Below are 12,911 nucleotides of genomic sequence, written 5' to 3'. Positions count from 1 at the left end.
ATGAAATCACTTCATCACTGGTTTAAAATAGGAAGGGAAAAAAAAAAGAGAAGTGAGTGGGAAGTTTTACTATAGCAACCAAGTTTACATAATATCAATGTGCTTCAAGTGAAAGCTCTAGAAATGCTTAATTTGAGGTACCTTTTCACAGGGATAATTTTAAATGACGTTTATTTCTGAAGATTACCAATGAGCTACAGTAGCCTACGGAAGCGGAGGGGGCCTCACAAGAAGCTAAGATTTCAATACTTAAAATTCATTGATCAGCTTTACCCAACGTTTTAATTTTCTTTTTAAAAGGGTTTCAGTTATATGCAAGTTATTTTATTTCTCAGAATGAGTGGAACACTGTTGTGTGTTTGGATTTTACAAAATCCCTACTGAAAGGTTAAGGCTTCATAATGCAAAATTTTATTCCAGTGTTAGACATAACTGACAAAGACAGTTTTACTCCAGCTAATCAAAACCTTCACAAATGGTAAGTTGGCATAGAATTTGGGTCCATTACTTTTTTTATGCCTCAAAGAAATGCACCACTTTTTGCTTTAGTTGTTAATGATTTTTACACCATTCTATAATTCTGCCTGTTTGTGTCACTTGTGCTCGTGTTGACAAACTCACATGTCACTTGTGCTTTGCTTTGCTTTTTCTTCATGCCCCCTCCCCTTCTTGCCCTTCCAGAAGTCTGCTACTAAGAGTTTAGCTGATGGGCTCCCTCCCTTATAGGCAGGTAGGCTCACATCCCATTGCACAAACCAAAGTGCTGTATTGTCTGCTCTTAGTCACGCCACTAATTCCAGGCTCATGGCTTGCCTAGAAGGTTATTTCTTTGTGAAAGATAACAAACACCTCGTTTGCATTCACTAACCCTAGCTGGACCAGATTCCTGTTCCCCCTCGCATTAGTGGAAGATCCTGAGTGATTCCAGTGGAGTCATTTGAGCCCACTCCAAATTTACACCGCCATCGCTGAGCTCTGCTTCTGCTGCCTCTGTTAGAAACTTGCTTTGATGCCAGAGATAAGCTGAATCCCGAGCATGTTCATTGGCTTAGGGGGGAATAAAGCAGAGCATTTGAACTCTCTTCATACTGCCTTGCAGGCTTGGGAGAGAGTGAAGTCATTCAGAAACTTTCCCTTGAAGTGCTTCCAACAGTAGCATTTCCTTGGCCCAAAACTGGGGGGCAAGTTGATTAGAAGAATGGCAATTAATGGGTGAGGAGGGGTTCTGGAGAGGGGACGTGATGTGAACTCCACACTGGATCTGGCTCTGGAAGGATCTGGAAGGGAATGGGGTGTCTGCTCTCTTTGTCACTTGCTGTATGAAGCCACAGGCAGTGATGTCAGAGTGAGCTCGTACACACAACAAGTCGCTGCTCAGTGGCCTTCTGCAGATGAAATTTTTGTGGGGATTTTTCGGTTTGTTTTCTTTTTTCTCTGAAGAGATGTGTGATTTTCAAAGGTTGAGTTGTTTGGAGAAACTGCGTGTAGCTCTGTGTTTGAAAAGCCGCTTGAACAGTGACTAATCTGCAAAGGTGAGGTGGAACTGCTTCATCTGCCCCACTCAGACGGATGGAGAAACTGAGGGACAAAGGGTAAACAAGTCAAACAGGGTCTGAGCCTCTCAAATGAGGGGAGGAGGGATAGGAGGCAGCATTTGTAGCTGGAATAGGATTAAAGCCCAAGAATTGATGACTCCAAATTCTTGGTTCCTCCCTCAAACTGCCATATGCTCCACCAGTTGAAAAAGCTTAATATTGGCGGGTAGCAATAATGCAGCTCCTCTAGGCCAGTGTTTAGAGCCATTGTCTGATTTATGCTGTGAAAATTAATGCAGCTCCACTTGCTACTCTCGCTCCCCATTTCCCTCCGTACTCTAGCAACACATCAGAGATTCCATTTTTCCCTTAATTTTTAATAAAAGTTGCTATTTGCACACATGTGCTGGTCAAGAAGCTGGCATTAATGTAACAAATAACAGAGCTGAGCCTGTAACAGTGTGTGAAACATTCAGGGTTTTTTGTTTCTTACCACTTACCCTCTGCCATCGAGAGTTAATTCATACGTAGACACTACATAATTTATGTTTGAGAACCAAATTATTCGAATGAACTTTTTCCCTCTAAGCTCTCCGTATCTCGGTATCTTTCATGGAGAGGGTTTCTTTTTGCATTTGACCCTGTTCCTGCTTCTAACTTTTAAATGGCAAAAGCAAATGTGCTTTGAAAAGTGTGTTACACTGTAGTTGTTAAATAAAGCAATAACCTATGCACTTGTAATGCTTTCTCTATGACCTACTTACATACTACTTCACCCTCCTTATAGTATGATTAAAAGCTGCTTTGAATCCACTATTCCCTCAAGGGATTTGAGGCTAGAATTTAACAAACTGCTGAGAAGGCTTAAGTCAGTAAGAGGGCTTCCCTACAGCTTCTTCCAGCTAATTCACATGTAATTAAAAGGAAAATAAATATTTCAAAAGAACATACGTTTTAATGAAGCATTTTTAAGCACTTACACCTTGCAAAATGGGGCAAATTTATAAGGATCTCTCTAATCCGTATGCAGATTTTAAGCAAAATTATTTGTGATCCTCTCCTCCTCCCTCTTTGCATCCTGTGTGAAGCATGGATTTACTTTTCAGTCAGCAGCAGTGGGACTGTGGTCCTTAGAAGCGACAGGCTGGTGAGACTGAAGTCCCTTAGATTTAGCATGCACCAAAAAAACTCATGATGAAGAGGTGCAGATCCAGCCGCACAGGGCGAAGTGGGGGTGGAGACTTCTTAGTTAAAAGAATATCTTCATCCTCACTGAGCTGCCTGTATTTCTCCTGAGCTGAAACCTGTCCCTTCTGCAGTGGCAAGATTTTGAAATTGAAAGTTAATCCAACTCTGCTCTGGGCCGGATTAACCACCATGGAGGCCTCAGATCAAAAACCAGGTGGCTACATCCAGCTGGAGAAAGTTATGCTGGTTTTTCCTTTCATTTGGACTCTGCACTAAATTTTTTTATCCACTGTATAGTCAGTCCTACACTGTGATGGATGGGTGGCATAAAGGAATCACCACAAATTTAGAAAAGAGGAGCCATAGCTTTGCCTTGTGCCTTTCTACGTGGATGTTTAGGTGCCATGGTGATGAGGACAGTATGCGAACATATAGAGCAGAGCAGATTAATAACACTATAGATATCTGTTCAGGATTGCAGCTGTCCTACGGGGATTATGCTGAGGGCCAATTGAACCTTTTCTTTCTTTAGACTTGCAAAGTAGGCAAAAATTTTAGCAGCCTGAGGGGTTTTTCTTCCTTTTAACTGTTTAAAATTGAAAAATCTCTTCGTGCAATAAACTGGACTCTAAACATTTGCCCATTCTGTATTTTTTTTCCTATGAAATCAACATTGGTCAAAATTTAAATAAAACTTGGCCTGACTGATAACACAGTTTTTATGGGTCAATTTAATTTTTATATTAGCATGCTCTTTGAAAAGTTTAAGCATAGTAGGTTTTAATTTGCATTTTTTTACTTTTTGCAAGTGTTATCCATAACAAATCAAATTATAAAACCTAGAGAGAGATTCAGATGGAGAAGCACACACAATGGAGAGGAACGTTCTGTCTGTCTAGACTGCTCAGATCATCCAGTAATCTTCGTAAATATGTTAATATTCTTTTGCCTGGAGCGGCTTTGTATTGAAGCAAGTAGGTCTTGAAGATGGAAAGGAAAATTTATACAGATTTTCAGGGGGCGGTGGTGTCGGGGGGGGGGGGGGGGGGGGCTCCAGCTATTTGTATGTGTGGAATTTTGTGTGCGTCTTGGTGGTGACACTTCTGAGTGCGGCCAACTCTTAGAGCAGCGAGGTTGGGAATGGGTTTTTGGGAGGTTACAGCCATGAGAAAGGATTTGCCGTCATTAGTTATTTAAATCCTTCTTTCTGATCAGTGAGGACAGAGTTACTACCAGCCTCTCGCCAGCCAGTAACATCACTCTGAGCATTTAAAAGACTGCCAAGGTCTGAATGGCAGGAGTTTGAGTGGAGACAACGTGCACCCAGAACCTGACCAAACCTTCCCAGTGTTCCCAGTTTGGCTCCGGCCGCACTGGGAAGCGCCGTGCCCGTGCGAACCGCTCGCGTGTGCCGCCGGCAGTGCCCGCCCAGGGCTGTCCGCGGCGCGGGGCCGCTGCCCGGCGGGGCTCGGCTCACCCCGCACGGCCGCGGGGGCGCGGGGCCGGGCAGCGCTGCGGGGGCGCCGGGCGGGTCCCGCCGCCCCCGGAGCCGGGCCGGGCGGAGCCGCGGAGCCCCGGGCGGGCAGCCCCCGGCCCGGCGGCGGTAATAGGCCTCTCCCGGGGCGGCGGGGGCGCAGGGGTTAACGGGGAGCCGCAGCGGGGAGATGGCTCCGCCTCCCCGCTCAGCACCTGGCGCTCCACCGACAGTTGCCTCAGCAGTCGATTTCGGAGGGGATTGGCGGAAAAAACCGAGAGGGGGAGAGAAATGTGACAACTGCCGGGGCTGGCGGCTGCCGCGGGGAGGCCTCCGCACCTGTGCCTGCCGCTCCGCCGCCCGGCGCAGTTGTGGGATCCGCCGCGCCCCGCCGCATCCTCCCGCCGACCGCCGCGGCGCCCCCGGAGCCCAGCATGACTTCTTCGTTCAAGCTGGATTTCCTTCCGGAGATGATGGTCGACGGCCGCTTGCTGGTCTCTGACAGAATGTAAGTGGCGGCGGGGCTGCCGCCGGGTCCCCCCCGCCCCGGCTCCGGGTACCGCCCGGCACCGAGCCCCCGCCGCGGGGCGCGGGGCTCCGGCCGGGTCCCTCCCGCACCGCCCGCCCTTGCGCGGGAGGGGAATGGGGACTTGTACTCCCAGCCCCCCCTTCCCAGGTCACTTGGTGGTCCCCGTGTCGTGCCCCCTCCCGGGGTGTCCCGCAGGTCGGTGCCGGCGAGCGCGGGGCGAGAGCGGGGGGTTATCGGCTGCCGCTGATGATGATGCAACGTGGAGAAACGCGCATCGGTCGCGCGTAGCTGAGCGCTCTCCCCTCCGTGCCCAGCGAAGCCCTCCATAGACACCTGTCCCCTGCACCCAGCCCGGACCCATCCGTGTCTCCTGACCCCTTCCCGGAAGAATAAAAATGCCCCTGCAAAAGCTTCATCAGTTTTCAAATCCAGATGAAATACTAAGCATCCGCTGGGAGTACCAGGCAGAACGCAAGGATTTGGCTTTTTTTTTTTTTTTTCGTACCGTCCCCGACAGCTGCCTGGTACAGCGAGTGTTAATTAGGGTGAGGATGGTTGTTTTACGTGCAGTTGAAGTGGGGATGAGATGTATTGGAAGGCGCTGAATGCTGGAATTTCAGAAGAAGTATTCCCCTAGCCCGGCTCTGCTCTGTTAATCTCGATCTGAAAGTTTCTGTTATCATCCTCTTAGGCATTGCCAATTGACAGGTATTTTCAGGTAATCTAAGCCTCGTATGAAAAAGTAAAAGCTAGAAATTATGAAATAGACATCTGCTGAAAGATGCGAAGTGTGAGGACTGTGCTGCATTTTTTTACAGTATCCAAAATATCTTTTATTTTGTTGCTTTTTCTTCTTTCATCAGGATAACAAACGTGGTTTAAGTTACATTAGAATGAAGCGAGAGGCTTTGACATTGACTCTGTACTGAAGCTGTTCTGGTTGAGGCAGCGCTTAAGTTACAAGTGTAAATAAACCCGTGTGTGCAGCAGAGAGTGTCACCTGCAATTCGCACAAATCAAGTTGCATACTGTGCCTCCATCTGAGACTATTCAGACTTTTATTGCCTTTTTTACTGGCAACCAAACTTTCTCTAAGGTGGAATGCTTTCCCTTGCACCAGCAGTGTTCTGCATGGAGACATTCAGTCGTGGCCAGTTGTTCAGACAGCTGAGATTTGGCGAGTGTGTGGGAGAGGAGCAGGAGTCGGGGGGGAAGCTACTTGGTGCAGATGACTTACACTATTTTTACAGTCCTTGAAGGACAGTGAAGCGTGTAAATGCTGCCTCTTGTCTTAAATTTGTGATCTTAAATTCGAAAGAGTTCTGTGCTGTGTTTTGCTCTTCCCATTGTAAAATCCCGGGTTTTATTGGCATTAGTCAGTTTTGGTAAAAGTATTGTCAATTTCTCCCGTTTTGCAAGAAAATTGCAGCGGTTTGACCATTAGGGTACAAAGTAGCAGCTCAATCTTGGTATCTCTTGCTCTGCAGCCCTCTGTAGGGACCTGCCACAACCGAGCATTGTCTTGTCTTCATCATCTCAGCTTTGATTAGACTTTCTACCTGCTGTCCTTCCAGACAGTCAGAAAAGATCCTGCTAACAAACATCTCCAAGCTCAAAGGCGCTATTAACTATGGCTGATGATGCCCTGTTGTCACTTAAGCTTATATAACTTTGTCTCCAACTTGCCCCTCGAGGTGGGGGAGTACCACGTCAAACTCTTTCTTCTGCATCACTCTCTTCATATTCCACTTCTCTGCGAAGCATCTATAATATATTTTAACACAGCTTGAAACACAGTCAGTGTTCATTAGATGCAGATCCTAATGTGTGTCCAAAGATACAAAAATTAGTCTAGAGAAATGTCAGCTCCTAAGTGGATCTCAAAATACAGAAGTTTGATAATGGAGTTGTTCAACACACACATCCTTGTAGGGTTAGTGCTGGTTGCTCATGCATTTTTCAGGGGAGGGGTGACTAAGTAATCTCTTGAAGGAAAAAAACTTTACCTCCTGTATCATCAGTGGTTGTGATGTGAAGTGCTTCCTCGTATTAACCAAACCTTGCTTTGCTGCTGATCTCAGTAATTGTGGAGATGGTATGAAGGGATCATGTGTCATGCATGCAAATTAATATTGAGGCTAAATTGCCAATAACTCAGGGAGCTTCTATTCCTAACAAAAATAGTCTTGAAACTAAATGCTGTGTGTGGGAGCTTTGCTGCACTGCCTTTCTAAAACTCTGTCATTCACTGTTTAAAACCATCTTTATCTTGTCCTTCTTAGCCAAGTGGTGACATACATTTATTTGCAAGTCCCTAGCTCTCTGAACTAATCAGTGCTGACGAGGATGCAGTTTGATTACGCATCAGGGGTCAGGGGCACACGAGCACCTTCCCCTTTAGCTGCCCCCCCAGGCGAGCGGCGAGCTGCCAGCAGCCTTAGCAGGGTGGTGCGGAGCATCCGAGAGCACGCTCTGAGTTACCATGCTGCACAAAACTTTTAACCTTGCCATCTGCTCCAGCCATTCCATGTAGCTCAGTTCAGTCTTTAGCAGAAAGGAATTTCCTATTTTAGGGTGAGGCAATTAGCAAAATATATGTATAACACTTCTCTTTCACAGCACAAATTGGCAAAACTAGATTTTTTTTTTTTTTTTTTTAATATATGCCGGTGGCATATCAGATGTTTTGGAAAATTGGTAGCATACAATACCACTTGCACTTCTTCTCTGCACATTTAAAAATTCTTTGGAAAGGGATTTATTTTCAGAATCATCCATTCTTTCAACAAGAGAGAAAAAGGGAATTTTTCCAGGAATAACTTTCAGTGCATACCTAGTGTGGAAGTTAACTACGAGCTTGATAATTGCAAAGTTAAAATGCTTTTACCTCTGTGAGAATGTTAATGGCTCTTAAATGTTGCTTCCTTTCAAATTTTCCTGCTGTTACTATACTGCTAAACGGAAATAAAATAGAACATCAGATACATTGAGCATGACTGTATAATTAAAAGGTATGCATGGTATCAGTGTACCTGGCTAGTTACTGAATGGCAATTTACTAGAAAAAATTAATTAGTGACATGGCATTGGAAAATAGATACTCTAGGATATGAAGCATAAAGATGCATGAACTTCTGTTCTTGAGGGCAGATGGCAAGCTGGATGCTCTAACCATGGTAAATGGCTGCAAAGTGCCCTGCTTGGTTAGTGCTCTGGGAAGGATCAGGAATTGTTTGACTGCTGTTGTGCTCTGCGGGGAAGAGGCAGTTCTGAGGAAAATACATAGATGTATGTAGGTGAAACATATAGATGTAATGTGTGTGTGTGTATTTGGAGAGGGTAGGAGAGGGTTAATGGTTACTAAGTGAGGTTATAAAATCTGAGTTCAGTGTAATTTGCTGATTTCACTGGCTTACATGTACATGCCAACTGGATGATTGTGAAGTGGTTGCTTTGAGGATTAAATACTCATCGTTGTAACCCCCCCATGTTGATTGCTGCGGTACCAATGAAGGTTTTCCCATTCCATGTTCCACATTTAGTGTCTGGTATTATCTTTAATGTAAATGAGTATAAGTGTTTGTTACTAATGAAACAAACTCAAATTTTACTTTAATTTTTGGTAGCTGGACATAATGCCAATAAAATACATCGTGCTTCAACAGTGCTCATGCAACTGCATGGGTTACAAGGCAATAATGTAAAAAAAATATTTAGCCTTTGAATTTCTTTCTCTTCTAATCCAAGATGAAAAAAATCAGATATACATGCAATATTCTGATTAAAAAGCCAGTGAAGATCAATTTTTGATACTTTTTGTTTGTACGTGCTCTTTAGTAAATAAGAAATGTCATCATTCACAGGGCATGCTTGCACTTTAAAATCCAGAACTTCCTTTTCTGCACTAAACCTGCAATATAGGACTTTTTTTAGCAAAAATCTGAAGATAACAAATTTATGTTTTTAAACCTTATTGCAGGGAAACTCAACATCCTGTCAAAAATAATTTTTCCACTATCTGGTCTTTTTTGTATCTATAATATCAAACCATGGTTTGCTAACTGAAAATAGATAGTTGGGTATTTTTAAGACCATAGTCTCATCCTTATACTAGTATTTTATTCTAACTTTGATTCAGTAATAGCTTTATTTTAAGTATTATGACTTTTACTTAAGTTGCTTGCATGACAGATTCCTTGGGCCACTACTGAGGAAAAGGAAAGCAAAAAAAAGAGGAAAATTTTTGACTGTTGCCAAGGAGCTTCAGAAAGCTTTGGAACGGAAAATAAATCTTTGGATGTCTATTAAGTAATTACAATTTCATGGTGTCCTTCTCCCCATCATCTTTTCTAGAACCTCATTCAGAAGTTAACCTACGATGACTCTCAGCACATCAATATTTAAATATATCTTTCACTTCCTATGATACGATCTCACAAGTTTTAAGCCTCCCCCACACGTATTCATCATCCAAATTAATCATCAGTTATGATTGCTCTAACAACTTTGATAACTCTAAATATTTCATTGGCATTTTAGGATGTTTGATATCTTATGAGCATTTGGACTCTTCAAATTTCATGATTAATTCATGGATTAATATAAAAACATTTGACCAAACCGATACAGGGGAAAGGTGTACAAAATCTTTTCATTTTTAAAAGCACCTGGAATACAAAAAGTACACTTTGGCAAGACAACACTCTACAGAGAAATCATTGTTTCATGGTTTAAGTGTATAAAAACAACTTTCCTTCTAAAGTGGAGAGGTGATGTTTTGGTTTTCTTTTTCTCCGTTTCCACACACTGTGTTTCCTATAGTGGATTATTTCTTGTATGTTCATATAGTTGCAAAGTATATTGCATCTCCTAACATGATTTCCTTTGATTAAAACAAACGGGTGGCAGGGCAAGGTTAACCAGAGGCTAAAGTCACAAAATAGGGAATACACGTAGAAAGCAAGGCTGAGCAAAGAAGTGGGAGAACAAGAAAAACCTTCATAGGTACAAGAAAAATGCAGGAACAAGAATGCCTATTTGGAAAATAAAAACTAATTGGAGCAATAAATGTAATGTTCTCAAGTAATTGTGAAATAATTATTCCCCTTTAGAATCATCATACTTTAATTGCTTTCCAACATGTTCCTGCATTCTCTGTGGCTGTGGAAAGGAGGAGAGAAGCGCTTGTGTTCCCTTCAGGATTTCATTTTTCATTTGCAGTAAGCTGCTGGCTTTCTCATAAAGGTTTTCAGAAATACGTTGCCTTAAACGCTGTTGTGTTCTTCCATACAGTGTTATATAGAAAAGGTGAATGGCAGATGCTGAAGGTATAAATTCCCTCCTAACATCCAGATAAAGCACCTTGAGATTTAGTTCTGCAGTTTCTCCATCCTCTGTATCACAGATTTATAATCAATCTCACATTCTCATTGAGACTGGGTTACGTAAATAGGACACACTTCAGTAGTGTATTCTCTTTGCTCACAGCTTGATTCTTGAAAATTCAGCTGACAATAGTTTAAAATTATAATATTAATAAAGAGGAGATCATCTGGCCTTCAAAATGACATCCGAAAGCAGCTTCTGTTTTGTGTTAAATCTTAATTACTGTATTTAAATGAATGCCTAAATGAGCCAATTCACGAAGGAATTGCCTACTGTACCAATAGTGCCTGTTTGGTGATTTTTTTTTTCTTTTAATTTACACAAATATAAAAAAATAGTTTATATGGATGAGAACAGCTGCGTTCTCTTGCCTCTTACGACTCAGCTGAAGAAGGCTGTGTATCTTGAGTGTGTTCTCTGCCCTGGGACAGCTTCTCCCTCGCCTGCCAAATGGTGGCAATACTTAAAGCCAAGTTCAAAAGTGATGCTCCAAAACAAACATTGGTGTAAGAGCCGTGGGAAAGACCCTGCACCAGCCTCCTGAGTCATATTTTGTGAGTTTACCCATCACTTACTATCAGGGGCATCATATTGTCATAGCTGAGGGCAGGACTTAGGGCTTAGTACTGTGGAGAGACTTAGTCCATGCCTGTGAGTGCTCCAGCCTTTAGTTAGGCTCGAAGGGATGTGCTCCTGCCCACTTCTGCTCAGCTTAGTCTGGAAGCAGAGATCTGTGTCCAGGTTACCCTGGAAGGAGACACCGTGCCCAGCTGTGTCCAGCTCACCCTGCTCCCCACTGCATCAAGGATGGACTCAGCCCCTGCAAAGGAGCATGCAGGGAATTATGGCCTTGATTTCCCCTTAGCCTATGCATACTGAGCCACTTCAGGTTTGCCAGGGAAACAATAACAGCAACGTGAGTATTTTAGTTTATGTTTCTCACATCCCTGTTCATTTCTTCAGTTGTTGTGTGGATCTTACCCTGGGGTTGTAGAGTTTACAATCATGGTTATTCCAGAGATGTAGCTATTGCTCTTTCAGGAAAATGGTGTTAGTGATCTACTGATTTTTACTTTTTTATCATTATTATTATTATTATTATTATTATTATTATTATTATTACGATTGTTTTCTTTTTTCCCTGTGGGTTAGTATGACAAAGAAAATGTAATCCTGCCAGAAAAGCCTAACCCTGACCCAGCAGTCAAAGGTAGCAATTCATTGCAACATTAATTTACAGCTTTTTCAGTGTCTTTCCACTTAAATGTACTTACTCCTAGACAACAGTGGAGATTTTGAGAGGGATATCCAGATACAAACACCTTTCAGCTGGTGTGTGTAGCTGGGTATCTCCATGACAGGAGGGCTACAACCCTTTCAGTCCCAGGTTATGCTGTGCTTTCCTACCTCCTATATGCTTTGAAGCACTTCCAGTCTGATTGCAAGTCACAGCTTACAAGAGATAGCTTTTATTTCATAACCCTGAAAAATAATGAAAATCTATCGTCGTCTTTACCCAAAGGCGTGACAATGTCTTCTTGCTTAATATGTAAGCACTCTTCCCATTTCTTGCTCCTCAAAAGCTTTGTACCACTAAATTGCTCAGAGATGCAAAAAACCCCAAACATCTACAGCTCGCTTGATGCACCACTTGTGTTGTTGACTCCAGGGGCACTTGGTCCAGTGATGGTGCCTGGCCCAGTGGGAGATAAGTGCACTTCATTTGCCTGAAACAGACCCAGTAGTTGAAAATTATTAGCTTCTGGGAGAGGATAACTGCATTTGAAAATCTACAAAATCAAGTGATCTATTCCCTTCTCCTCTTTTTTTTCTTTTTTCCTGGCTCATTCAATTGCTTGGCTCTGTCAGCCTTTGCCTGCAATTCATTGCTAGTGAGAGAGACATCTGGTTCTGCCCTTTATCAATAAATGCTTTAATATTTTTTTTTTATATTTCACCACAGATGGAAAGTAGAACAAGCATTAGGAGTTTGAAATGTTGTCAAACACACTCCATGCCCAGTGGCTATCGCTTAAAGAAAACCCTGTTCTATACCTGGTTTTCGTACAAGATGCTGTAGAAATTGCAAGTCAGATGGCAGTGGTTTGTCTTGATTTCACCATGAATTTTATCTCCTTGTTGTGTCTTCCACAGGAATAAAAATAATCTTTTATTTTATCTGCAATGTCTCTCTATTAACATATAGAAAAGCTGATAATTTCATTAGTCAGTAAATGAACTTTCAGGTTTTTTCTTAATTCAGTTGAATTTCTTTTTCCAAGATCTTATTATTTAGAAACCAGTTTCTCATATTCTAATGGCCCTCCAAACTACATTTAACTGCTGCTGTCCAAAACAAAAACCAAGCAAACAAACAAGGAAAAAAAAAACCAGAGAGAGACAAAAAAAGAGTTCAGGAATCCCAGTGACTATTACTTTTGGTATGCATTTAGTCTTTAAAATTGATTTCAGTAAATATCTTGACTGGGGTGATATTCTGAGACTTGACGACAAAATCAGAAATGCCAAATTAAGGAATAACCACAGATAATCTAGATGATCTCTCCAGGAAAAAAATGCAGCACTCATTCCCCTTATCCTAAACTGACCCACGTCATTCAACTTCTTCCTCGAAGCACTGAATTTTTAGGATTGCCAGGTGAACACTGGCTTTTTCCAGCAGGTTCAGTGTTGCCAGCTCCTCCTAGAGATCAGTATTGAGTGGGAGGGCACCAGGGGGAAGAGAAAGGAATAAAATTAGCATTTAATTTTGCAGGATGTGGAAAAATCAATGACAAGT

General features: G+C 42.6%; 1 protein-coding gene across 6 annotated transcripts in view; it reads left to right on the top strand.

Moving 5' to 3' along the window:
- CELF2 (CUGBP Elav-like family member 2) overlaps positions 1–12,911 on the top strand; it is a 378,834-nt gene that overhangs the window by 127,822 nt on the left and 238,101 nt on the right. For 3 of the 6 annotated variants that reach the window (XM_082279911.1, XM_082279908.1, XM_082279910.1), the window contains exon 1: positions 4,583–4,705. The exons of the other annotated variants lie outside the window; for them this stretch is intronic. In XM_082279911.1, coding sequence (XP_082136037.1) covers positions 4,632–4,705 — 74 coding nt within the window. In that variant the 5' untranslated portion in view covers positions 4,583–4,631. Of the gene's footprint in view, positions 1–4,582; positions 4,706–12,911 lie in introns of those variants that run through there. 6 annotated transcript variants of the gene reach the window in all.

Source organism: Coloeus monedula (genome assembly GCF_965178545.1).
Source record: "Coloeus monedula genome assembly, chromosome: 4".
Classification (NCBI taxonomy): domain Eukaryota; kingdom Metazoa; phylum Chordata; class Aves; order Passeriformes; family Corvidae; genus Coloeus; species Coloeus monedula.
This window is presented reverse-complemented; position numbering and strand designations above follow the sequence as displayed.